At 37.4% G+C, this 27,241-nt stretch overlaps 2 protein-coding genes and 2 long non-coding RNA genes across 4 annotated transcripts in view; 2 read left to right on the top strand and 2 right to left on the bottom strand.

The window, feature by feature from the left end:
- Window positions 1–10,726, top strand: part of CENPH (centromere protein H) — a 15,966-nt gene extending 5,240 nt beyond the window's left edge. Inside the window, exons 3-9 of the mRNA XM_008543812.2 lie at window positions 2,291–2,339; window positions 2,734–2,808; window positions 4,020–4,076; window positions 6,081–6,144; window positions 6,491–6,542; window positions 7,825–7,988; window positions 10,199–10,726. Coding sequence (XP_008542034.1) covers window positions 2,291–2,339; window positions 2,734–2,808; window positions 4,020–4,076; window positions 6,081–6,144; window positions 6,491–6,542; window positions 7,825–7,988; window positions 10,199–10,291 — 554 coding nt within the window. The 3' untranslated portion in view covers window positions 10,292–10,726. The remainder of the gene's footprint in view (window positions 1–2,290; window positions 2,340–2,733; window positions 2,809–4,019; window positions 4,077–6,080; window positions 6,145–6,490; window positions 6,543–7,824; window positions 7,989–10,198) is intronic.
- Window positions 1,825–16,127, bottom strand: LOC139077791 (uncharacterized). Its single transcript, XR_011530304.1, has 3 exons — window positions 15,927–16,127; window positions 12,101–12,215; window positions 1,825–2,025 (listed from the first exon to the last, which is right to left on the bottom strand). It is a non-coding gene; the product is annotated as an uncharacterized lncRNA (long non-coding RNA).
- KGD4 (alpha-ketoglutarate dehydrogenase subunit 4) lies at window positions 15,993–27,241 on the top strand. The gene is made up of 4 exons (XM_008543813.2): window positions 15,993–16,267; window positions 24,022–24,085; window positions 25,283–25,470; window positions 26,263–27,241. Exons 1-4 carry the CDS (start codon window positions 16,226–16,228, stop codon window positions 26,278–26,280), a joined length of 312 nt encoding a protein of 103 aa, XP_008542035.1. The 5' UTR covers window positions 15,993–16,225; the 3' UTR covers window positions 26,281–27,241.
- LOC139077792 (uncharacterized) lies at window positions 21,592–25,288 on the bottom strand. Its single transcript, XR_011530305.1, has 3 exons — window positions 25,162–25,288; window positions 23,685–23,860; window positions 21,592–21,726 (listed from the first exon to the last, which is right to left on the bottom strand). It is a non-coding gene; the product is annotated as an uncharacterized lncRNA (long non-coding RNA).

Raw genomic sequence — 27,241 nt, 5'->3', positions numbered from 1 at the left:
GTTTTTATTTCTCCATTGTATCTTCAGAATAGTTTTGCTAGGGGCCGGCCCAGTGGCACAGTGGTTAAGTGCACATGTTCTGCTTTGGCAGCCCAGGGTTCACCAGTTCGGATCCCAGGTGCGGACATGGAACCGTTTGGCAAATCATGCTGTGGTAGGTGTCCCACATATAAAGTAGAGGAAGATGGGCATGGATGTTAGCTCAGGGCCAGTCTTCCTCAGCAAAAAGAGGAGTATTAGCAGCAGATGTGAGCTCAGGGCTAATCTTCCTCAAAAAAAAAAAAATAGTTTTGCTAGATAGAGTATTCTTAGCAGTTTGGAAAAATACTTCCAATAAACTTGAAAAGTTTTGTCTTTCAGAGTTGTGAATATATCATTCCAATCTCTCCTATCTTTTGGGTTTCGACTGAGAAATCTGCTGAAAGCCTGATAGGGGTTCCTTTCTAGGTTATTTTTTTCTGCCTTGCTGTCCTTAATATTTTTTCTGTCGTTGACTTTTGCCAGTTCTAATGGTATATGCCTTGGAGAAGGTCTTTTAGCATTGATGTAATTAGGAGTTCTATAGGCTTCATACACTTGTGACTCCATTTCTTTCCCCAGGTTTGGGAACTTCTCAGCTATTATTTCTTTGAATAATAATCTCTGCTCCTTTCTCCCTCTGGAATACCTATAATCCTTATGTTGCTTTTCCTAATTGAGTCAGATATTTCTCGAAAACTTTCTTCATTTTTTTGGTCTTTGTTCTTTTTCCCCCTCCACCTGAAGCATTTCTCTATTTCTTCCTCTAAATTACTCATTCTGTCCTCCATAATGTCAGCTCTATTTTTTAAGCTTTCTAGATTATTTTATCTCATTCATTGTGTTCTTCATCTCCAGAATGTTTTTTTTTACAGTTTCAATCTGTTTTGTGAAGAATTCCTTGTGCTCATTAATTTTATTACTGAGTTCATTGAAATGTCTTTCTGAATTTTATTGTAGCTTGTTGAGTTTCTTTGTGACAGCTGTTTTGAATTCTCTGTCATTTAGCTAGTAAATTTCTGTGACTTCAGGATTGATTTTTGGAGACTAGTCATTTTCCTTCTGCTATGGAGTGTTAATGTAGTTCTTCATGGTGTTTAATGAAGTGATCCTTTGCCAGCGCATAGTGGTAGTATCAGGTTGCAGATTCGACCTGCCACCACTGAGAATGGGGCAGGATCTGTGTTTTCTGAACCAGCTGCATCTGCTGGAAGTTGTGCCGATAGGGTTCATCTTCATTTGCTTGCTGGGTCTCACATGTATGCACAGACACTCTGGTTAGGATTCACAGCCTTGCTGGGACCAGCCAAGGTGGTGCGGTAGGCAGGTGTGCAGGAGGGACACTTTCTTTCATGCACACACAGGCCCACTCTGCACTCATGGGTGGTTCACCTCGGCTGCTACACTTGGTGGGACAGCCATGCAGTAGCTGTTCTGTGCCAGTATGGAGCAGTCCTATGCACCAGGTTGCCACTCTGAACGCAAAAGTGTTCATGTGCAGGCCTGCCTGCTCCCTGCCTCCTCTTAGAGTCACACACCAGCTGCTGTGTGAGGACCTGTGATGTAGATTGCTGCTGCTGGGGATCAGGAGGGGATCCGCTCACCTCCTTCCACTGTTTCCCCAGATCTAGTACCCCTACCTTCAGATATATGGCTGCATGGATCTCTCGGACGTCCTACTGTGCTTTGTAGGGAATCCTCTGTTGGTTAGTGAATGTCCGTTTGGTTGTTCCTTAGTGGGGGCAAAAACTAACAGCTCACCCCATCATGATGCTGACGAATATTTCATGTTTTTGAATGCAATTGTACATGATATTTAAAATTTTTAATTTCTTATTGTTTGTTGCTAATATATAAACTTACAGTTGATTTTTTTTGACATTGATCTTGTTCATTTTTAATCCCTTTTATTTTCTGTCATTCTAAAACTGTTCTGTACGATTTGGTAGCCACTAGCTCCACATGATTGTTGAACACTTAAATGTGGTTTGTCCTCGTTGAGAAAGGCTGTAAACAGAAAATATGCATGGAAGAAAAGATTGTGAAGTATTTTATTAGTAATCTAAAACTGATTACATGTTAAAATGATAATGTTTTTGATCTATAGGGTTAAATAAGCTATATTCAAATTATTTTCACTCATTACTTTTGTAATGTGGAAACTAGAAATTGAAAATTACGTATTTGGTTTGCATTTGTGGCTTACATTATATTTCTGTTGGACAGTGCTATTCTAAAATGTTACTAACTTCAAAAAATTATTTATTTGTAGATGAAGAAAAAACTCCAGAACAAATGATGCAAGAAAAGCAAATTGAAGCGTATGTCATACTTTTAAATTTTATTTGAGGTTTTTGCTAAGACTTAGTAATATTTTCTGTCTTAGAATATTGTCTTCCTTTTTCCTTTCCTTTATTTTTTCAAGTAATTTGTCATGCATGTATTGAGAAGTTGTTGTCATGGGGTGTAGACTTAAATGTGCTTATGTGAGTGGTCACATTGCCACTTTTGGCATCCCCCTTAAGAAGATACTTAGAAAAGCATCTCAGGAGGCACCAGTTTATCAAATTTGTAAATGCATTGGTGTGGTCAGCTGTAGAATATTTTTATTAAGATAGAGGCATTTTACTTTTTTCAAGGGTTACTTTATACATTTACTTCAATAGTGACTTTTCTGATATTGCTGAAATTCTTTTGTTCATGCTTCTTTGATAGTAAAATTGAAGACCAGGAAGCTGAAATTGAAGAGGTGAAAATTGCTGTGGAAATGAAAAAGCTTGCATTAGACAGGTAACTATTACATTTTATGTATAAGTATTGAATGTAAAATGAGTAGAGCAGGAGGTGGAAGGAATGTTTTAATTAGTCAAAGTGAATTAATCAAGTGAAATGATGATTAGATAATGGCCACACAAATTTTGAGCCCTGAGAGAAAAGCTACATAATTCATTAATATCTTCATTTGAAGAAGTTACATAAGATAGGGTCAATAAGGAACTGTCAGTCAAGACAACAGGAGGGTGAGGTTAAATCCCATTCAGTGTTTGAAAGGATTAGTTGGATTTATTTATTTCATTAAATGTTGATCGAGTTAAAGAATTGTCAGTGAGTTTAAATATATTTTTAAATATAGGTTTTGCATTTGTATTTTAAAATTCATTCAACAAATATTTGAGTGCTTACTATGTCCTAAGCTTTGTGCTAGGTGCTGGTATATAGCTGTTAATAAGATAAACATGGTCTCTTGTAGACTTGTGATCTGAATTAATAATCTCAACTAAATGAAAGACTCTTAAAATTACTTCTTTGTATCTCCGGCCTTACCAGATGATTTTCTTCATACATTTAATTGAAAAGTAGTTAAAACCCCTTTCTTTAATTGCTTCTAGCAGTGAACTTTTTTTCCTTTTCCTCATCTCATATGCTGGCTCATTATATACAACATATTTTTTAACTAAGATGACTTGAGAGCTATTAAGATATCTCCTCTCAATGAATCAAATTTTTGTGTGTGTGACAGAAGAGAAGAAATGACTCTAATATTGCTGAGTTGATTGCCTTTTTATTATTACTTATTTATTAGCTATTTGAATTTAAAAGTAATTTATGGAGCTTGTGTGTATGCAGGCATATTTTAAAGTTACAGACCTCTTTCCATTTCTGGCTGGTGCTGATCTGTGTAGTGCCTTAATGCTTAATGCTTCTTCCAGGCTCTGCAACAAGGTGGATAGCTTGGAGAGCAAAGCTTGGTCTGGATTTCAGGTCTACTGGGCCCTGCAGCCTGGTAACACACAACCACATGTAACAGCCCCATCCATCTTTGTGTTATTTCATATTTCTGTGACTTGTTTATCAAAGTATTTCCCATACAAGTAGATTTTAAAGCCTACTTATGTTTTATGTTATAAATAGAAATCAATCTTGTCATTTTTAAATTTTTCTTTTCAATGTACCACAAATGTTATTCCTGTTTTATAATGAAAGCATTTTTCCTCTCATAGGATGCAACTTTCAACTGCACTGAAAAAAAACCTGGAGAAAACTGACACCAAGACTAGGTACTTTTTTTTTTTCTGGATTTGGTAAAGATGGGAATAAGAAGGGAGAGCTACATAATGACTTTAGTTTTGTGAAATTTTTTTTCTTAAATTAATTGTCACTGCCTTCTACGTGTATCTCAGAAATAAGAAAAGTGATGGAATTTTTGTGGGCCCTCAGCATTACAACAACTTTTCTAGTCGTGTTGACATCTTATTCAGATTACAACCCTAAGAAGCAATGGAAGTTTTATCCAGATAGTCTGAAAATTTTGAAGGGAGGTATTGAAAGTTAACTTTGTTCAGTATTTACTGTAAAATGGGAACAGTGCTATCTCATTTAATGAGACAATAACAACCCAATGAGATAGGAAGTATACTCCTCATTTTTTGTTGGCAGAAATGAGCTTGTATACATTAAAACAATTTGCCAAGGAATATAAAATAAAGACTTTGGTAGTCAGGGTCCTCTATAAACTGCTCCTAAGTGTCTGACTTCAGGGGCCTTACCTGTGATCTTATCTCCCAAAGCTCTCAAAATCTTGTGATAAAAAATCCCCTGCCTTTAGCACCAGAAGAGTGCCAAGATGGATCTGGGCACTTCCCCTATCTGGGCATCTTAGTCCAGACTGATACACATTCTACCATATTCCATTTAATCCCAGGATTACATAAATCCTAAAATCTGAATTTAGGCTCTCGCACTATTGCTCCCCCGTAGAAGGAGAGCTTAAAACATTCTTGAGTTAAAGGAGTACAGGACAGATTCAACATACTGACTTCCAAAGACGATAGAAAGGTCAAGTAGGCCGAGGCAGTGCCTTTAGCATGTTTTAAAGTTTACAACCAAGTACAGCTGTAACTAGTAGGAAATGAGTTCAGCTCTCCCAGGTCTGTGCAAAGATTCCTTTTTTTCAGCCTCCCCAATAAAATTCTACAATATTTCTTGTGCTGGCTGATTATCAGAATAATTAGTATTATACCAGTGATCATATTGCTGGTCCCATCCCAAATCTGCTGACTCAGAATTTCTGAAGATGGGGAGCGGCTAGGGGAATGGGGGAACAGCTGGCAAGCTACATTTAATAAGCCTCCCAAGGAACTTTGTGGCAGTTTGAAGTATGAGAACCACTGTTCTTGTCCAGTCTTATTTCACACCCTTTTCTTCCTGCCATAGCCAATTACTTGATCTAGGTGGTCTAGGTGATTACTGCACATCCTTTAAGATCCAAGGGCTTTCCCTTGTTCTACTCTGCACACAACTGTTACAGTGGTTCATTTTGATTATTGGTTGTAATGAAACCACACTATGGTTGTGGATTTATTTTTCTCTCCCACAGATTCTTTCCTCTTTGAAAACAGGTATTGTGTTTTAGTCTAGTTTGCATTCCTGGTGCCTGGCACAGTTCTTGGAATGTAGTAAGCACTCGGAAATATTTGTTGAACAAATGAGGATAAAAAGTAGCTTATTCAGTGAAACTGTCCTGTATGGTGGATACATGTCACACCAAGAGTGACCCCTCATGTAAACTATGGACTTTGGGTGATAATGATGTGTCAGCGCAGGTTCATCATTTGTAATAAATGGGCTACTCTGGTGAGGGATGTTGATAGTCGGGGAGGATGTGCCTGTGTAGGGGCAGAGGGTACGTGGGCTTACCTTCCACTCAGTTTTGCTGTGAACCTAAAACTTCTCTAAAGAATAAAATCTATTTTTTAAAAAAGCAAGCTATTAGGGTTTTTCCTCCCTAAATATGAGGTTTTTAGAAATGTTCCTACATGTTTAAATTTGATATTCTTTGTCATCTGTGACCAAAAAGTTTTCTAGGGACATGCGTCTTTAATTTTAAACAGAAATTTAGTTTATATCAAACTTTTCCAGATTTCTGTTGTTAAGCGATGGCTTTCTATTGAAGTATACAGTGAATTGAATGAAAGTAAATATATACTAGTTGATTTCTTCATTAATGAGATTTATTATTTTTTAACTAAGGTTAACAAATCCTATTTTTCGTTCCTTTTCAGTGTGCTCATGGATCACATGAAACATGTATTAAAGCTAAATAAATTAATAATGAAATCACAGCAGGTAACTTTGCACATTACGCTGCTTATGCATTCTCATGTTTTCAGTAACACTTTCTTGCTGGTAACTGTATTTTTTATGATTAAATAGGATTACCCAAAGGGACTGGTATGGTTAGAATTCACTGTCCTTAAGTTTTCTCTCTCTTTTCATAACTCCATTATTTCTGTCCAGTGTTGCTAATTATCTACTTGTAATTTAAGCTACTGTCCTCTCTTTGTTGGTGGAAATAAAGGAATCGAAAACTGGAGCTTTCAAAAATATGAACTAATAGATAAAATTCAGTGACTTAGGTATTAAAGATTTGTTCTTAGGTAATGTGCCTTAATCTTTTTATTTCTATTAACAGGAATCTTGGGATTTGGAGGAAAAATTGCTTGATGTTAGGAAGAAGAGATTGCGTATGTAGAACAGATTTTGTTTGTTTTTTTGGTACACACATTTTTACTCACTATGGAGATTGATAAGGCCAAATCTCTCAGTCACTGAGAAATTTCTTAAAGTTCAAATTTTCTTAAATTTTGGACATGACAGTTTAAAAAGTAGTATATAAAATGTATTTTGCTTGATTTATTTTTGTTGTTTTAGAACTTTAAATCACAAATTTCATACATTCTCAGTGGGGGGAGAAAATCAAATTATTCAGAAAAGTATAATGTGAAAGTGATGCCTCCTTCCTGTGTGACTACAGTTAGGTATATTTCATTCTGGGCCTTTTTCCACAGCCATATAAACATATTTATATATACATAATTTTTAAATGATCAATTGATACATATGGTTCTACAGCTTTTTAACTTAATGAACACGAAATGGCTTTTTGCATTGAAATTATTAAAATGTTTATTTCAAAAGTAGTACACATTCTCTATAGAAAATTTGGAAACAGAAAAGGATCATAGAAAAGTTAAATTTTTTATTTTACCATCAAAAGATGATCAGTCTTAAATGCTTATTTCTTATAAAGTAAAATTGGCATCATTTTATTCTGTTGTATACTGCTTTGTTCATTTAACAATAGAGGAATGATTTGTTACTTTAAATATTATACAGATTTTCCTATTTGGAAGTAATCTCAGGGTCACAAGTAGTTTTGGTCATCTGATCAAATAACCCTTTGGATATTTAATTTTTTTCCATTGCTTTCCAACCTACTTTTGATACATCAGTGTCAAGGAACCAAGCTCCTGAGACACACCCATTTATGTTTTTAAACAGTTTAATTCTTAGAACATTTTGGGAATTACAAAAAATAGTTGATGATGTTTATCCCTGGAGAAGGGACTTTTACTTTCATTGAAAATTTACCTTATTGATATGTCATTTTTGTAAATAAAGGAGGAAAAAGTATTTCCTTACATATATCTCCTGCCTATTCTTTTGCCAACCCAGAGTAGTCCTCTTTGACATGATGCCACTGCAGACATTTGTAGACAGCTATCATTGTCATACATACACGTTGAACATTTCACGGAGGGCATTACTAAGTATAAAATTAAAATATTGGTATTTTGCACTGGGGAAGTCATTTTCAGATCAAAATGGAACTGCAATTTAAAATGCTACTTATTAAAAATTTTCTCTTGACTGAAATAACCAGGAACTCTTCTGCTTCATAAATTTTCAAGATTCTTATTTGTAGAACTTGTCATATATAGTATATTGTTTTATTTTTACTCATAGAATTAAAACAAGCTTCAGAAAGTAAGCTTTTAGAAATACAGACTGAAAAGAACAAACAGAAAGATGATTTGGACAGTATGGAAAATTCAGACAAGATAAAAACCATACAACAAAACCTACAGATGGAGATACAGATTACTACAGTTATTCAACATGTGTTCCAGGTAACATTTACATAAATTAGGAAGGGAGCTAAAGAACTTTTTTTAAATGATTGATTATATTAGTTTCAGACTTACTTTCAGTTAGTCTTTGATCTTGACAAAATAATTCAGTATTGGTCTGTTTACAGATAGTATCTGGAATGCATGGATATTTAATATTTAAGGCTTTGATTTTTTTGTTATGGTTGAACCTCAGGCATTTATATGGAATGATTTTAGCAGCTCTGTGGTGGCAGAACGGTGTAATGGTTGAGAGCATTAAACTCCAAGTTCGGAGGTGGGAAAACATACATATAGTGATGGGAGTCTAGATTGCTACTTAATAGTTGCTGACCATATACAAATAATTTAACTTTTCTAAGCATCAGTTTCCTTGTTTAGAAGGAGTGGTTGTGAAAACTAAAGAAGATAATTCATATTAATCTCTTTAGCACAGTGTCTGGCCCAAGTAAATTCTCAATAAATGTTGGCAGTTACTATGTCAAGTTTTAAATTTTATGTGTTCCTTTATTCTGGAGTTTTTTCATTACATTTAGAATTATAAATTGTCTCTGGAACTGTTGAGATGAAGTACTTAAATTACCAGTTTTCAACTCTGAAGATACACAGTTAAAACAGTCTATTATATGTAAAACAAATGCCTGTTATGTGTAAAGCATATCCTTGTAGAATAAGAGGTCTTATATCTGACCATAGGAAATTCTTCCCCAAGTCTTATGCCTACTTTTTAGTAGGGGTGGGTGATTTGATTAGGAGTAACCAAATCCCCTGGGCTAACCTCAAGTGGAGGATTGCATCATAAGTACAGAATCATTTACATTTTCTTTGGCACATGTTCCTTTCTACTGCTTTGAGACTTCTATTATTCTGCATTTCTTAATTTTATTCATATCCTCTAAATTAGTGTTAATTTTTATTTAATGAACTCACTGCTTTGTTAAACAGAGCATAGCTTTGGTCAACTTAGGAGCTCTCTTTGTTCCTAAAGGAAGATCAGCCCTTAGGAGATCACTCATGTTTGAATGCTTGCTCCTATCTGCCTTTGTAAATATGACTGGAGTTACATAAACTAGCTCTTTCCTTCACTTACAGTGAGAATATGCCTTATATAAAACAGCTTAGTGGTTACCAGGGGAAGGGGGGTGGGAAGTGGGCACAGGGGGTGAAGGGGAGCACTTATGTGGTGACAGACAAGAAATAATGTACTACTGAAATTTCACGATGATGTAAACTATTATGAACTCAAAAAAAAAAACTACTGCCCCAAAAAAAGAATATGCCTTATATAGGCCTAAGTTTTTAATATTTTTATATATAACAATATAATACTTATACTCTAACATCTGTTTTAACAGTATTTCAATTAGTAACTCAGTAATATTGAGCCATAGTTTTTCAAAGAATAATGACCAGAATTTTCAGTAATTATGACCATAATTATTCCTCCATTTTCTACCACAAAAAAATTCTTCACCTTTTTCAGGGTCTTGAAACTTTGCAAGGGCTGAGAACCAAGCTCTTCTTTTACCTCTTTTTAAAATACGGCATATTACATATGCTGAAATTGTTTTACACCATGGAAGTGCAAAATGAACTCTGAACCACAGCTGCAATCTTTTTCCTTTAATTTAGGATCCACTGTGCAGATCCTTAATTAGGTAAAAACTATCCACAGAAACGGATGAAGCGTAAACAACTGTAAACATTGTAAATATTCCCTAGCATTAGGGAATGAAGGCTAAAGCCTTACTGAAAGTGGAAATGAGAATACAAGAACGTATTACTATTTTTTCTCATGATCACAGAGTAAATGTTCACACCTAGTTCAGTGAATATTTGATAAGATCAGTGAAAGAGGATTTCTAAAATCTTCTGTGAACCAGCACTGATGGCCTAGAGGTTAAAGTTCTGCACACTCTGCCTCAGCAGCCTGGGTTTGGTTCCCAGTCACGGAACCACACCAGTCTTCTGTCTATAGCCATGCTGTGGTAGCAGCTCACACAGAACTAGAAGGACTTAAAATTAGAATATACAACTATGTACTGGGGCTTTAGGGAGGAAAGAAAAAAAGAGAGGAAGATTGGCAACAGATGTTAGCTCAGGGCAAATCTTTCCCAGCAAAAAAAATTAAAAAAGAAAGAAAAAAGAATCTTGTTAAAGTTTTAAAAGTACTAACTTTAATTTAAAAAAATTTTTTTTTTTAATTACAGAACCTCATCTTGGGGAGTAAAGCCAATTGGGCAGAGGATTCTGCCTTTAAAGAAACTGTTCTGCAGCTTGAGAAGAATCTCACCATGATCTAATAAGAATTCTATTTTGGCATTTTTTGTTTCTGTCTTTGATGTGTCATTTAAATAGCAAATTTCAAGTCAAATGTTTTTTCACTGTTTTTGGAATTATTCTAATATTGCTTTCTTTTTTTCGCTTGAGTTAACACTACAACATGGAATCTGTTGTTTGAAATATGATAATTAAAGTGATTGGCATACTCTAAAAGAATCTGAAAATCTTAGCCTTGAAAGGATCCTGAAAGACATCTAGTCCAGCTTTCCACTGAATGTGGACATTTTTTCTACAACATTCCTGGCAGTTCCAACTTGCATTTGTAATACCTCTGTGCATTTATTTGTTTGTCAGTAAGATATTAGAAAAATTAGAAAAGCGTATCCATATCTTTATTTTTCTTTCAACTGTCAGTTGTATTTTATTCAAATAAATCTCATTTTAGATTTATCTCACTACAGATTCTTTTTTTTGCCTTTTTTATTGTGATATAACTGACATATAATATTGTGTCAGTTTAAGATGTACAACCTGTTGATTGACCACTGTAGCATTAGCTAACATCTCCATCATGTTACATGATTATCAATTCCTTTTTGTGGTGAGAATATTTAAGATCTAGTCTTAGCAACTTTGAAGTATACAATACAGTATTGTTAACTGTAATCACCATGCTGTGCGTTAGATCTCCAACACTCATCTTCTAACTGCAAGTCTGTACCCTTTGACTACTATCTCCCCAGTTCCCCCACTCCTCATCCATAGCTTTAAACAGAGACTCAGATAAAGCACCTCAACCTTGAGAAAGAAAAACATATCCAAAGTGTTAATAGTTATGGTCGTCATAGAGGAATTGTGACTTTTTCTTTTGTATTTCTATATTTATCATGCATTACTTTTATAAATTAAAAAAATGAATAAATGTAACTCTGTCCTATTAAAAAAATAAAACTTGCAACCTTTTATAGCATCCCATTCCATTTTTTGGAAAACTCTAATTTGAGCTCTTTATTAATTTGGAGCTCTTGATCATATTTGGAGCTGTAGATCAATAACAGAAATACAGAGCTTTGCCTAAATTTGAATTCTAAACACTTTTTGGAATATTAATAGTTTTACTTCATTTGTTTTGATAAATCATAATTTATGTGTAGTTTTATTCTTTTTACCACAGTGTATTCTTGGAAATTGTCTAGATAAATTGTAAAACAAGTCAAATTTTTCTGATAGAAAAACATTCTGGAAAATACCTTCCTGATCGAAAGATACAGCATTAAATAAATCATAGATGTACACTTTATCAGTGAATGCCAACTCAATGGGTTATCAGTGTCATCTGAGAAACTTTTTCCATTTTCCTGGGATTTAATTGTCCTCTGTGTTCCCTCTTAAAGCCTAACTCTGAGAGAAAAATTGTCTAGCTTTCCTGAAATCAGGCTGAGTAACAACCACAAATCTCAGTGGCTTATAACAAACATTTATTTCTCTCTTGGATCCATGGTTTGGTTGATTATTCTAAGATCCAGGCTAACGGAACAGCCACTATCTGAAACATGTTCTCATGGCTTACAAGGCCAAGTCATAGTACACAGGGACATTTAAAGTTTCTACTTGGAAGAGGTGTACATTATTTCCACCCAGGTTCCATTAACCAAGCCCAGCATCCCCGGGACAGGAACATACACTTCTCCCACAGCAGGGGAAGGCAGGGTTTCAGGGTAGGAGAAAAAAAATGGAATTTTGCTGAAAAGAATACAGTCTACCACAGTCTGCTATCTTGGTCTTAAATGTTAACTTCTCTTCTGCATGTAAAAGACAAACCCGCTCACCACGGAGGATAAGTTAAGGATGTCATCCAATCATAACAGTTTCAAAGTTCAGGATCTCACCATAGTCTTCACATCAGGTCCAGATGCGTCTCTTCTTGATCTGGAGACCTATAAACTGAAAAGACAAGTTGTATTGCTTCACACAGCCAGCAAACAATAGTGGACAATGTAGCAATTCTGAACTATTTCTTGGTAAATGATAGGAGGTGCCCCTCCCTGGGGGATAGGGAACACCTTTCGATTAGGCTCTTCTGCTGCTCTCTGAAAGGGGTTCTTCATCTGTGGTTCATCACTCTGCCCTTTGGGAGGTTCTCTGTTTCTATTACTAACCTTGGCCATATGTGCAGAGGGCATTAGAGAGCATGCCTTTCTGAGCAGCTTCCTTAATGGGGGACCCAAAGAACTTTTTACATCTCAGTCAGTCTTAAAATCCCCTAGGTTAGTGGTGCTTTTGTTAATATATTTTTCTCAAAAATTTTGTTGTTGGCCTTGGTGATGGTTGTTTTGGTTGGTTGGTTCATCTAGATCAGGGGTCAGCAAACTATAGCTTACCAGCTGCCTGTTTTTGTAAATTAAATTTTTTTGGAACAAAGCCACGCCCATACTTTACACATTATCTGTGGCTGCATTCCCTCAACAATAGCATAGCTGAATGGAACTGAGTAGCTGCAACAGAGATTATATGTCCCCTCCACCCCATTTTTCTGACAGTCATCCACTTGAAGAAACCAGCTACCCTGTAGAAAGTTCTCTATTCTGATTTGTCTGATTGCTTCCTCGTAGTTTATGTAGCTTGTTTCACCTCTGTATTCCTGTAAACTAGAAGTTAGATCTAACTGCTTTATTAAATGCAGTTTCAAATTTTTGCATGAGGAAAATTCACAGATTGTGCTGGGTACTTTACATTGTATCACATCAGGAGGCCGTCATGCATGCTGAGTTCTGCCTAACGGATCTACAGCCGATGTCAGGAACAGGGTACATGGAACAAGAAAGGAGTTACAGGCCTGGTGAGATAGGGACATTAAGAAGACACAACACAAGAGGCAGAATCAGATGGTGTGCTCAGGGTCCACAAAAATAGCCAAATAATAGCATTGAGGATATACAAAAATCATGGGACCTGAGTTAGGTGAGTAATCAGATGATTTGATGACAGTCAAGAGGCTGATTGAAACTGAGCAACATGATTTGGGGACCGAGGCAGTTCACTGCCCCAGCTTCACCTACTGTTATTATCTTCATCCTAGAGAGAACTAATCCACGAGGGGCCTGGATAAGAATTCTGTGAAGGAGTATGAAGGCCAATACTTAGGTATAAACCCACAAGCAGAGAAAAGACAGCATTTTCCTAGCAGACTCCCCCGAACAAAATCCATACCAATATGACCAGTAATTTGCACTGCATTTGACATTTTCTGAATGTATCACCAGGTATTCCCAGGAGACTTCTCGGTATTAGAGGATTTATCTTTTAATAAAAACTTTAAATCATGGGACTTCTTTGCCCATTTTCTTCATCTCTTTCTCAAATAGAGTCATAAAGAAAAATGAAAAATGTTTATTTTATTTAGAGAAGTAGCCAAGAAAGTCTGTCTGTTTCTTTTAAATGACTTCAGGATGAGAATCTAATATAGATTTTCACATAGAAGCTTGCTGTTTCCCTGTATGTAAATAAAAAGTCTGTGTACTCGGAATCTAAGCTGCTGCTGCTTTTGGGCTTTTATCCCCCCAATTTTTTTGAGATCATTGACAAATAAAATCGTAAGATATTTAAAGTGTACAAAAGAATGATTTTTTTTTAAAGATTGGCACCTGAGCTAACAACTGTTGCCAATCTTTTTTTTTCCCCCCTGCTTTTTCTCCCCCAATCCTCTCAGCACATAGTTGTATATCTTTAGTTGTGGGTCCTCCTAGTTGTGGCATGTGGGACGCCGCCTCAACGTGGCCTGATGAGCTGGTGCTGTGTCCGTGCCCAAGATCCGAAGGGGTGAAACCCTGGGCTGCCCAGGGTGGAGCACGCGAAATTAACCACTCGGCCACGGGGCCGGCCCAAAATAATGTTTTGATATAGGTATACATTGTACGAGAATTCCCACAAGCAAGTTAACACATCCATCACCTCACATATTTACCATTTTTTTTTTTTGAGAGAATATTTAAGTTCTACCCTCTTAGTAAATTTCAATCATACAATACAGTGTTATCTACTATAGTTGCAACTTTTGAGCTTTAAGAACACATTAGTCTATCTGATTTCAGCAACGTTGACCTAAAATTATACTTTAAATAGACTTTAGTTTTTAGAGCAGTTTTGGCTACAGAGCAAAATTGAGCATACAGCACAGAGAGTTCCCATATACCCTCGGCCCCTACACATGCACAACTTCCCCCACTATCACCATCCTTCATTAGAGTGGAACATTTGTTGCAATCGAACCTACATTAACATGTCATCATCATCCAAAGGTTGTACAATCTGTGGGTTTCGACAAATGTAAAATGACAGATATCCGCCGTTACACTAGCATACAGAATAGTTTCACTGTTCTAAAAATCCCCTGACCTATACCTATTATCACTCCCTCCCCCAACCCTTTGCAATCGCAATCACAGATCTTTTCACTGTGTCCATAGTTTTGCCTTTTCCAGAATGTCACACAGTTGGAGTCAGTCAGTAAGCAGCTTTTTCTTTTTCTTTTTTTTAAGATTGGCACCTGGGCTAACAACTGTTGCCAATCTTTCTTTTTTTTCCTTTTTCTGCTTTATCTCCCCAAACGCCCCCTGTACACAGTTGTATATCTTAATTGCAGGTCCTTCTAGTTGTGGGATGTGGGATGCCGCCTCAACATGGCCTGACGAGCGGTGCCATATCCGCACCCAGGATCCGAACCCTGGGCTGCCGCAGCGGAGCGCGTGAAGTTAACCACTCCGCCACAGAGCCGGCCCCATAAGTAGCTTTTTCAAGTACCATCTTTTACTCCCACCAGTGATGTACACAGCCTCTTTTCCTACAGCTGCCCCAGAGGGTGTTGTCCAAATTATGCATGTTGGCCAACTTGATGGATTAAAGTGGTTTTTCTCTGTAGTTTAAAGTTTTCGTAGGATGAGTGAAGTTGAATTCTTTTAATATTTTTAAGGGCCATTTGTATTTTTTTTATGTGAACTGCCTGTCCATGTCCTTTGCCCATCTAATCACTTTATCAATCTGATTTTAGAATATGTGCTGCTAAAATAAGCTTTGAAAGCTTTTTAAAAAATAGATTTTTGATCTCTTCCACAGACATACTGAATCAGAAGGGCCCATATTTGGGTTTGGTAGTTTATATTCCTAAAAACTTTCCAGATTTAGAAACCACTAACCTAGACAAGAAAAAAATTGTCACTCTAAATATTTTACAATAGCTTAAGGCTACATTACCTATAAAGGTATGCTAAATGGCCACATTATTGTGCATTAAAAATTGTAACAATATAAACATTAGTATTTACCCATAGAACTTAATATAACTTTGGGAGAATGATATGGGATGCTTATGTTTCAAAAAGAAAAAACTGAGCTTTTGAGTTCTCTCAAACTTGAAGCAGGCAGCAGTTTCACGTCAGTACTAACTGGCAGAGAAAACAGAAACAGAAGACCAAATCCATCAATGCCAATAAGCAAAGGAATATGAGGCGGCCTTGTACAGACCTGGAATTAATCACTTTTTCTGAGTTTGCTGCTAACTCCCAAGTTTTAATAAGATTGTTCATTTTAGGAAGCCACAAGAGTTTGTCTTACTTATTTGGCTTCAGATTAAATTTCGGAGTATTAGAAACCGGCTACCTGGAAAGGAAAGTCCTAGATCCCTCATAGGCTGATGAGCAAATAAACCCAACGTCACAAACTTTCGCCCAGAAAAGGAAACACCGACAAACAAGTCGGTCAGTTCCTAGACGGGACGAGGGGCGGCGGGCTCGGGCTCCCGGGGGCGCGGCCAGCTCCCAGCCGAGGAGGGCTCCGCCGCAGCACCCGCTCGCCCCTCCCCCGTGACGTCATAGGCAGGGCCCGCCCCCCGTCGCCCCCGGGCTGCTGTTATCGCAGCAGCTCCTCAGCGCCCCGGAAGCTGTCCCTTCTCGGGGGTCATGATGGGCAGCAAGATGGCGTCTGCCAGCAGGGTCGTTCAGGTAAAGAGATTCGGTCGCCTTTCGGCACGGTGGGCGGCAGGGATGGTGCTGACTATAGCAGCAGCGCTGGGGAGGAAAGGCGGTGGCGGAGACTGCGCGGTGGCCGGGCCCTGAGCAGGGCCAGCGGCGGCGCCCGGGGGTGTGTGTGAGAATTGAACCTTGAGCCCCTTGGGTCGGGCTTTGAGCCGAGGACCGGAGCTGAGGATTGGAGTCAGGCCGCGGGAGTGCCGCATCTCAGCAGGTAGGCCGTACCTGCCTCGGTCCCTGGACTGCCCTCCACCAGGCCCTTGTCAGTCCCCTTCGGAGTCTGCGGGCTCGGCTGCCCGGGCAGGAGCCGGGCCAATCGGCGTCTAGTATTGTTCGTGTGTCCCGGAGGAGCCAATCGGAGGGCAGGCGGTAGCAGCGGGTGAAAGGAAGCGAACCTTGCCTCTGACCCAGTGTCCCTTCAAGGTCTTGGGGATGTCCGGAGAACTGGCCCCGCGGGCTGCCTCCTCGCCCTGCCGCTTCTCCCCCGCCAATGCAAGCGTCTGGTTACAGGCCGGATGGGGAGAATAGAAGAAAAAAGGATATTACTTAAGTTTATCTGTAATACATGTGTTAGTGTTGGTTCCCTAAGCTTTTTGTTTTCTGAGTTTAGATTAGCAGCTAGAGGAACTTGATTGTTAATTCACACATCAGTTACTAACTCTTGATAGCTTTTGTATTTGCTTCTCCACCTGTGGTGTCTAGCTTAAATAGCAGAGGTAACAATATAGAAAGGGACACAGCCTCCACTTTTGTGGTTGGTTTGCACGATCTTTTTAAGCTCTGAAAATGTTTTATTGTATGAATAACTTTTATCTTTGATATGAGAAGTGCATTTCCCTTTAACAAGTGCATCTGTTAAAAGACCTTGTCTTAAGGTTGTTTCAGTCTGAAAGATAATCCTAGATACCAGCCTTTGGTCCTGTTGCAGCAAATGATCATCCCTTATTCATTGAGTGGGTCATCAGTGAGCATTAACTAAAGATTCTGTGAGGACAAGGAGAACATCTGACAAAGGACTGGTATTCATAATACGTACGTAACCATATATACCCATAATATATAGTTCAACTTAAAAATGGGTAAAAAACTTGATACTACGCAAAAGAAGCTATCCAAATGAGCAATAAGCCTGTGAAAAGATGCTCAACATCATTACTTGATAGGAAAATACAAATTAAAACCAGGAAGTACTACTCCACCCACCAAAATGATTAAAATCGAAAAGGCTGAGAATACCAAGTGATGATGAGAATATGAAACACCAGAAATCCTCATACATTGCAGATAGGTGTATAAAATGGTACAGCCACTTGTGGAAAAGTTTTTTCAGTCTCTAATGGTTAAACATACCTGCCCTATGACCCAGCAATTCTACTCATAGGTTTATACCCAAGAGAAATGAGTGTATATACTTATTAAAAGACTTATTTAAAAATGTTCATAGCCGCTTTATTCATAATAACCCTGAAACCAGAAACAATCCAAATATCCATTAGCAGGATAAACCAACTGTGGTAGATTTGTTAAAATGGAATAGTATGCAGCAATAATAAAGAACTAAATACTCTTATGTGAAAAAAATACTGAGAGAGATACAATCAGGAATGGTTTGTCTTCTGACAGAGCTGCAAAGACTTGTATTCAGATATTCATAATACAAAACAACGTGTGCTAATATTATGTAATAATTACATGAACAAAATTTATTGAGTACCTCTGTGCCAGGCCTCTACTCAGTGCTGGGCCTACAGTGCCAAGAAGACAGACATGGTGCCTCTATATAGCTCAGAATTTTGCTGTTGATCCCTATTGAAGAAAGAGGAGTATTTCAACAGACTGACAGGCACAAACTGATGAGAATCCACAAAGCATGGTGTCAGCATTAAGTAGAGAAATTTGACCTGATATGGGGTATTTAGAAATAATTTTAGAAGAGTAAGTTATAGGTATTAATTAAATGCCTGCTGAATGCCAAGTAGTATACATTTGGTATGTTTGGGCTGATGTAAAAGCAGAAAGGTAATAGTTTATCATTTTGGAAAACATTTGGCTGCATGAGACACGGGAAGAAGATGGGTGGTTGGATTAGTTCAGGGTTTGAGATTTACAGGTGCGGTGAAAATAAGCCTCCAGCAAGCAGGCTGAGAGCATTGGTAAGAGAATGTTGAATGGACAGTGCCTTCTAGGCTAGATATGAAAGGAAGTCAAGTCGGGATGGAACCAGTTGACTGGGAGAAAAGGGAATGATCAAGGAAGTGAAGGACTTGATGCAACTACTAGTGGGAGTAACAGAGAAGAGAGTTATTGGTTAAAAGGTTGTAGTTGCAGTTAGATTTTAGGTTAAGATTTTAGGAATGGTACAGCTCTGAACTCAGTCAAGAATTAAGAATAAACGAAAAGAATTTTTCAGAAGTAACACTAAACTAGAAAGAATGGAAAGGTAAGTAGGCAACTCAGAAGTTTTGCTAAAGGAAATAGTGGATGAAAATTAAAAGACATCACAGAATAAAGAAGGAAGAGATTAAAAGGATTCAGGGAAAGGAATAGAAGTAGGTAAAGACAAGGAGATGCAACTTTTGTATAGTAAGTCTCTGACAAAGTAAAAGCAAATAGAATAGAATAAATCTCAAAATCTGTGATTTAATAAAACTTCCTGATCTAAAAGAAGACTTAAACGTATACCTTGTACTTGAGGGAATTAGCCCGGGATGGTTGACTGATGGGTTAGTCTAATCATTAGATTTTAAAGAAAAAAAGAAAAAACTCTTTGGTGATCCAGGCAACAAGACCAAGCACTTAAAATGAAAGTTATCAGATTGTCAACAATAATACTTCATAAAGGAGGACATGTGGATAACATATGCAAGGTAGCAAAGGAGAGAAAATGTGAATCCAAGATTTAGCTAGCTACACTGGCCTTCAAGTATAAAGGCCACAAACTCTTCTAAACCTTGAATACCTGAGGGAATGTTGTTCCCTGGAGCCCTTTCAACCAGATCTCCCAGAGAAGGAGTTTCAGACAACTAAGAAATACTTAGTTGTACTTAGAGTTGTTTTGATATAGGACCTGGGTATGAGCATTGAGTGTATTTAATTGTAGAACTAAGACTAAATAATGGAAATTAGGGTGAAAGACTTGATGGTAATATTATTTGTTCCAACTGTATAGATGTAATATAACTTTAAAAATGGAGGAATAAGATCCAGCCCTGATGGCCTAGCTGTTAAAGCTCGGTGTGCACTGCTTCTGCAGCCAGGGTTCGGTTTCCTGGTGTGGAACTGCACGGCTTGTCTGTGGGTAGCCATGCTGTGGTAGCAGCTCACATAGAAGAACTAGAAGGACTTACAACTATGTACTAAGAATATGCAACTATGTACTGGGGCTTCGGAGAGGGGGGAGAAAAAAAGAGGAAGATTGGCCACAGATGTTAGTTCAGGGCAAATCTTCCTCAGCAAAAAAACCCCAAAAAACAAAAAAAAACAATCAAAAAGAAATTGATAGAAAGTTCTTTAACGTGGCCCTGCTACTAAAAATCAAGAACAATATAAGGATGCCCAGTTTGTTTAACATTGTATTGGAAGTGTTAGCAAATGCAACTGAACAAGAGAAAACTATTAAAAGCATAACATTTGGGGCGCTGGCCTGGTGGCACAGTGGTTAAGTGCGCATGTTCCGCTTTGGCAGCCTGGGGTATGCTGGTTCAGATCCCAGGTGCGGACATGGCACCACCTGTCAAGCCATGCTCTGGCAGGCGTCCCACATATAAAGTAGAGGAAAATGGGCACAGATGTTAGCTCAGGGCCAGTCTTCCTCAGCAAAGAGAGGAGGATTGGCAGCAGATGTTAGCTCAGGGCTAATCGTCCTCAAAAAAAAAAAATGAAGAAGGAAAACAATTTCTATATGCACGTAAACAAGAGACTTTAGGAAAGTAGAAGGATATAAAATGAACTTACAGAAATTATATCTTCATGTGTGAAAACAATCACATGATGTAATGGAAGAGAAACTCTACTTATAATTAATAAACAAATAAATCCAGGCATAAACTTAAAAATGTTTACAACCTATATGAGGAAAAACTATCTCCTGAGAATCATAAAAGAAGGCTTCAACAAACGGACATACCATGTTCTTGAATAGGAATATTTATCGTCATGAAGATGTCAATTCTCCCAAAGTTAATTTAAAAATTTACTGCAGGGGCTGGCCTGGTGGTGCGGTGGTTAAGTTCGCACATTCTGCTTCGGTGGCCCAGGGTTCACCCGTTCGGATCCCGGGTGCGGACATGGCACTGCTTGGCAAGCCATGCCGTGATAGGCGTCCCACATATAAAGTAGAGGAAGATGGGCATGGATGTTAGCTCAGGGCTGATCCTCCTCAAAAAAAAAAACGAAAAAAAACAGAAAGAAAGAAAAAGAAACTACATGGAGATAACATTTTTCATCAATTAGATTTTATTAAAAATGTACAAGTTAGGGGCTGGCCCCGTGCCTGAGTGGTTAGGTTCACGCACTCTGCTGCAGGCGGCCCAGTGTTTCGTTGGTTCGAATCCTGGGCGCGGACATGGCACTGCTCATCAGACCACGCTGAGGCAGCGTCCCACATGCCACAACTAGAAGGACCCACATCGAAGAATATACAACTATGTACCGGGGGGCTTTGGGGAGAAAAAGGAAAAAAATAAAATCTTTAAAAAAAAAAATGTACAAGTTAGATAATGTAAGTCCGTTGAGAAGGCTGTGAGGAAGCAGGCACTCATTTGTTGCTATAGGAATGCAAAATAAACCACTATGAAGGGAAAATCTGGCAATAGCTTTGAAAATTATGTTTTATTTTATTTTATTTTTTTAAATAAATCTTGTCTTTAGATCCCTTTTTTTTTTAAATTTTTTTTACTTTTCTTCTTTTTCTCCCCAAAGCTCCCCGGTACATAGTTGTATATTTCGTTGTGGGTCCTTCTAGTTGTGGTATGTGGGACGCTGCCTCAGCGTGGTCTGATGAACAGTGCCATGTCCGCGCCCAGGATTCGAACCAATGAAACACTGGGCCGCCTGCAGCGGAGCGCACGAACTTAACCACTCGGCCACGGGGCCAGCCCCAAATTATGTTTTATTTTTTGACCCAGCAATCCCTTTTCTAGGAATCTCTCCCACTGATATACTGGCAAAGATAAGATTAGTACAAGGATATTGACTTTATGCATTATGGTAATAGATGAAAGACTGCAAATAGCCCAAATATCCATTAACGGGACTGGGTGAATAAACTCATGGCATTATCATGAGTTCATACTGACCCCTCTGATTCCAGTCTTCACACTGCAGCGTTCTTCCTTGCCCTCCTCCATTCCATATTTGTGTTTTCTTTCTCTCAAAGGGAAATCCCTGGGTCCCCCAAACATCAATCTACGTATGTATTCATTTGCTCAGTCCTAAAGTGTATACAGAATGGTTTCAGCATAGCTATAGCTATACAACTACCAACACCAACCTACTAGGGAAAAAGTTCAAGATTTCTTTGCTTTTAGACTGATGGTATATAGTTCAAGCACTATGAAAGTTACTTGGATTAGCTCCTTTATTTTTCCCTTAGTTATATTATCCAACTAATATACAGTTAGTTATTTGTTTCTCTTTGTATTTACATTTAAAATTTAAAAAGACAACTTTGAGACAGAAGATTTGAGCATAAGCTAAGTATTAGATGATAAAGAACTATTTTTAATTTGTTAAGTCTTGTAAAAGTATTGGGATTATGGTTTAACAAAAATCCTTTTCTGTTAGTGATACACGTGGAAAGCATTAACAGACGAGATGATTGGGATTTGTTTAATGGAGGGGGTGGTGAAATAAGGTTGACTGTATTACTCTCGAAATTGTATAACGTGTTTATCAGAATCTATTATACTCTCTCTACTTTTATTTATTTTTTAAATTTCTGTTAAAAAGGGGACACCAAAAAGTCTGGGATTTAATCTATAAGGGGATATTACATCATATTTTTAAGGGTACAAAAGCAATGTTGAAATAGAGTCTTTCTCCTCAGTGTATTTACCATTGTGTAAGTGTGTGCGTACGTATTCACATGCCTGTATAGTTAGTTCTAACTTACAATGGTCTGTTCATTCACTTGGCAAAATTTCCTGAGCATTTACTATGTACCAGGCATTACAAAAGTGCTTTTCTCTGCCTTTCCAGGAGCTTACCTCTCCTGTAATCATTGGCTCATTTATCTGTCCTCTGCACAATATTTTTAAGAGGTTCAGGATACCATGAAATCACAAAAGAGGAGATTTAAATCAGATTTTGGAATCAGGGGAAGCTTAGAGAGGAGTGATATTTGAACTGTTTTAAAAGATAAGCAGTCAGGTGTAAGCGGAGGCATGGAAGTGGGGTGAGACTGGGGCGATTTCCTGGCAAAGGATGCAAGCTCTAGGTCGAATGAGGATGGAAACGGCCTGATAAATTAGGGAAATAAAAAGTACTTTGGAATACCTGGAGTAAAAGACAGTGGTTGGGAATGAGGCTGGAGAGGTAGGAGAGGCTAGTTCATGATGGGCCTTGTGAGTGCCAAATACGAGTTTGAAGTTTATCCTGAAAGCTGTTGAACGTTTTTACAACTTTTAAATGGGCTATTGACAATAGGATGGATAGAACATTCTTTCAAGAACTTTGGCTATGAAAAGGAAGAAACAGTTGCTAGAGGGAGAGAGAAGTTTTGTTTTTTAACATGAAAGACTTGAGTGTGCTTTTATGCTGACAGAGACAACTATATTCCAGCATTTTCTCAAGGCAGCAGAGTTAAAGTGGTGAGTTTTCTGGCCAGTCCCAACAAGCCTATTTGCTTCTGTACTCATATAAAATGTATAATATTTAGTGCATATATACAAGTATGTTGCAGACAAACACTTCAGTCTCACTAGATACACAGCAACTTATAGATAACTGTAGTTGAAATAGTACTCTGTTCATTAGAGTCTTAGCATTCTATATTCAGAAGATTTCATACTGAAAGTTCCATTTAAGGTCCTCTATGGCATTATTTGGAATTTTAGGGATAAAACATTAATTACTCTTCAAATATCTGTTATAAAAACAGTATTCTAAAAAGATGTATTTCTGTAGGTATAGGAAAAAGACTAAAAGGGCTATCAGATGTCTACATCTGTTTTATATGGGTTTTGGGATTATAGATAGTGTTTTTTTCTTTGTGCTTTTCTGTGTTTTTTCCCAATTTTTTACACAGAACATATGTTACTTTTGCAGTCAGAGAAAGTATTTTTTAGTTACCTAATTTTCAGTATTCTTTTTGTCCCATTCTAAACTTCTGGGTATTAACATAGCAGGGAAACAACATTAGATGAGAAGTCAGGAAACTTCCAGTTCTTACCAATCAGCAGGGCGATAGATAAGTCATCAACATAAAATCTCTGCCATCTTCTTCCTGGGGTTGTTTTGAAGTCAGTTGGTAGTATGGTGAAATGTCTTGTGATGTATGAAGTACGAAGTTATTATGAATTGCAGATAAGATAAACGAGTTAATAGTTCACAGACCAGCTTTCCTGGCTGGGAAGAGTAAAATAGTAAAATTTAAAGTTGCTGTCAAATACTAAGTTATTTTAAGGACAGTATCTATTTCTGAAGTTCAGTAGATTGTTTCTTTTATAGTTAATGAGGTTATTTTAGTGCTTTATCTTTTTTTCTCATGCATTTTATGTTTCCTTTAGGTAGTCAAGCCACATACTCCATTAATAAGGTTCCCTGACAGAAGAGACAATCCTAAACCCAATGGTAAGTTGAATATTCCATTACAGGCAATATTTCTCATTTTAAAATCCGGATTATTGTAGTTTAGATCAAAATGGTGCCTTAGGTTGCATGCAAGTAGAAGTTAAGTTTTTGTTACCTCCATTTAAAAAGGTAGTGACTCAACAGTAGATGTCTCTGAATTTTTAATGATACTGAGTTTATATAGTGTGATTTTGTTCTGCCTTTCTTTTCTTCTATCCTATAGAAGAATCTCCTATGCTTACATTTGCGGACTGTGAGGAATAATAACCATTCCTATATTTCTCTCCCAGCTAACCTTTTTTTCTTGCATTCACTCATTTATCTATTCATTTAATCAGTGAATGTTTCTTAGATTGCCTTAGATCTTAGCATTCATTGCCTATAAAGTAATCGAAGATTCTGAAAAACTCCTGTTTTTCTGTGACCCTTCCTTTTTACCAGATCCTCTATCCCTGTGTTTGTTATAAGATACTTGATCTTTGGGGCTGGCCCCGTGGCCGAGCAGTTAGGTTCGCGCGCTCCGCTGCAGGCGGCCCAGTGTTTCGTTGGTTCGAATCCTGGGCACGGACATGACACTGCTCGTCAGACCATGCTGAGGCGGCGTCCCACATGCCACAACTAGAAGGACCCACATCGAAGAATATACAACTATGTACCGGGGGGCTTTGGGGAGAAAAAGGAAAAAATAAAATCTTTAAAAAAAAAAAAAAAAAAGATACCTGATCTTTAATTCAGGGGGAATTTTAATAAATTTTATATGGATATTTTAACCTTATTGTAACTCTTGAATAATTAAGATATATGTGATAAACAAGTAGTAAGGTATTGAGAAAACTAATCTCATCTAAATTTACCAACTTTCTTATTCCCCGTTGTAAGACATTACCTGTAAACTCCACCATATGACAAAACTTAAATAATGTAGGTTATCCTTATGGGTTTGACTCTACTACCTAGAAATTTCATTATTTTACAAACTCGTTCAATTTAGTAATTCACTCACTACTTATTTATTTTAAAAAGAATTTTATGAAATCATATATAGCTCCTCAGCTAAGTTACTCTACAATCCTTACCTTTGAGAATTAAAGTACTTATCATTTCAAGATTGACTTGATTATTCACTAATAGATCACTCAAAATAGTATCTTAAGACACCTGAACAGTTTCTCTAATGACCCCTTTTTTCAATTTCAGTATCAGAAGTTTTGAGATCAGCAGGACTACCGTCTCACTCTTCGTCAGTTTCACAGCATTCTAAGGGAAGTAAATCACCAGATTGGCTGATGTATCAGGGTCCACCAGACACTGCAGAAATAATAAAAACATTACCTCAGAAATATAGAAGGAAACTCATGTCACAAGAAGAAATGGAATTTATCCAGGTATGTTGTTGCTCTATCACAGTACTGTGAAAACACCTTAACGGGCCTGCCCTGTGGCGCAGCAGTTAAGTGCACATGTTGCGCTTCTTGGTGGCCCGGGGTTGGCCAGTTTGGATCCCGGATGTGGACATGGCACCCCTTGGCAAGCCATGCTGTGGTAGGCATCCCATGTATAAAGTAGAGGAAGATGGGCGTGGATGGTAGCTCAGGGCCAGGCTTCCTCAGCAAAAAAATAGGAGGACTGGCAGTAGTTAGCTCAGGGCTAATATTCCTCAAAAAAAACCCAAAAAAAAACCACCTTAACATTTTTTGGCTTTTGGAATTTCATATGTGGATTTACATGCTCTTCCCATTGTCTTGTCAAGATGTGTCCATAGCTCAGACAGACACGGTCAGGTAGGCCAGGACTATGAGAAATAAACCGTGTCTGAGCCCTCAGTAAATGTGCATGAAGGGGAATATGTGTGTAGAAGTGTAATATGGTAAATAGTAATAGAGATAACCAAGTGAACAAAAGCTCTTTAGGGTCCTCAATAATTTTTCAGACTGTAAAGGGCTTCTGAGACTAAGAAATTTGAGGACCACTGATCTAGGTCAACCTTGAGTCCCTTCCAGATCTGAAATTGTTTCTAACACCGAGATGAGTGCCTATAAACAATGAAAAACCTGAAATTGTTTAAAAAAAACTAAAGATCATTTACTTAAAATGGTGTAAATTTGTATAGTGGTCATGAAAACATTTCTTCTGTAAATTTAACACCTAATCTTATTGCTTTATTTTTTGCTTTTCAGCGTGGAGGTCCAGAATAATCACTGACGACGTGGCTGCTAGTTTGTCGTCAGACAAAAGAAGTCTTTACAGTGAAGGACTTCCAAAATGACAAATGAGAAATTGTACATTAAACAACTTTAATAAATATTCTGTAAAAAGATGAAATATCGAAAATTTAGATGGACGCCTGTATCTCCTAATTTATGTATCTTGGTAAGCTTCTCCACAAGCTTACCTAATTGTTTATATACTTATTAAAGTATATATTTTTAAATGTTAGCCTATTAATTTACTCTTGATTATCAAGTATTACCAGTGTTGAACGATTAAAAGCACACAATGTCTAGTAAACTATCAGGTTTCCCATAATTTCACTTTCTTTTCAGTTTCTGTTAAGACACAGAAAGAATTTTTCAGGCAAAATTCCTGCTTTCAGTAACTGCTTTTCCTGAAATTGGATGAGGATCAGTGAAATAATGACTCCATTATTTGCTGTTAATTCTCTTAATGTTTTTCATTCACCAAGTTATGGAGTCTAACTGGCTTAATAAGCATATCCTACTCTAAATGATAAAAATATAGGCAAAGTAAAACAAGTGACTTTGTGTTATTAAGACTGGGGAGTTAAAAAGTTATTTGTAACCTATATTCAGAAAAAAATGTCAGTATGAAATGGAAAATAAATTAAGAGATCAAGTGAATATAACATAGGAATAAATGGAGTAGAAAGTGCAATTTATTATGTTTTGAAGAGTGTTAAGAAAGTCTTGTTCTTTGGTTTACTTTACTTTTTGATTGTGATCATGTATGCAAATCCTGATAACCGTTAATTTTCTCAAACTTACTATCTGAAAGCCTCATAAAATCAACCTAAATATTTACCTTATTAAGGCAATTTATGAATAGAGCAATTTAATAGAGTCTTCCTGTGCCAAGGGTATGTATTATTGTGAAAGTAAAGCCTCACAAAGCTAAATAAATTCTCTTCCACACCTTTAA

This window comes from Equus przewalskii, chromosome 20 (genome assembly GCF_037783145.1).
Source record: "Equus przewalskii isolate Varuska chromosome 20, EquPr2, whole genome shotgun sequence".
Classification (NCBI taxonomy): domain Eukaryota; kingdom Metazoa; phylum Chordata; class Mammalia; order Perissodactyla; family Equidae; genus Equus; species Equus przewalskii.
Note: the sequence above shows the minus strand (reverse complement) of the source record. Positions and strands in the feature narration are given on the sequence as shown.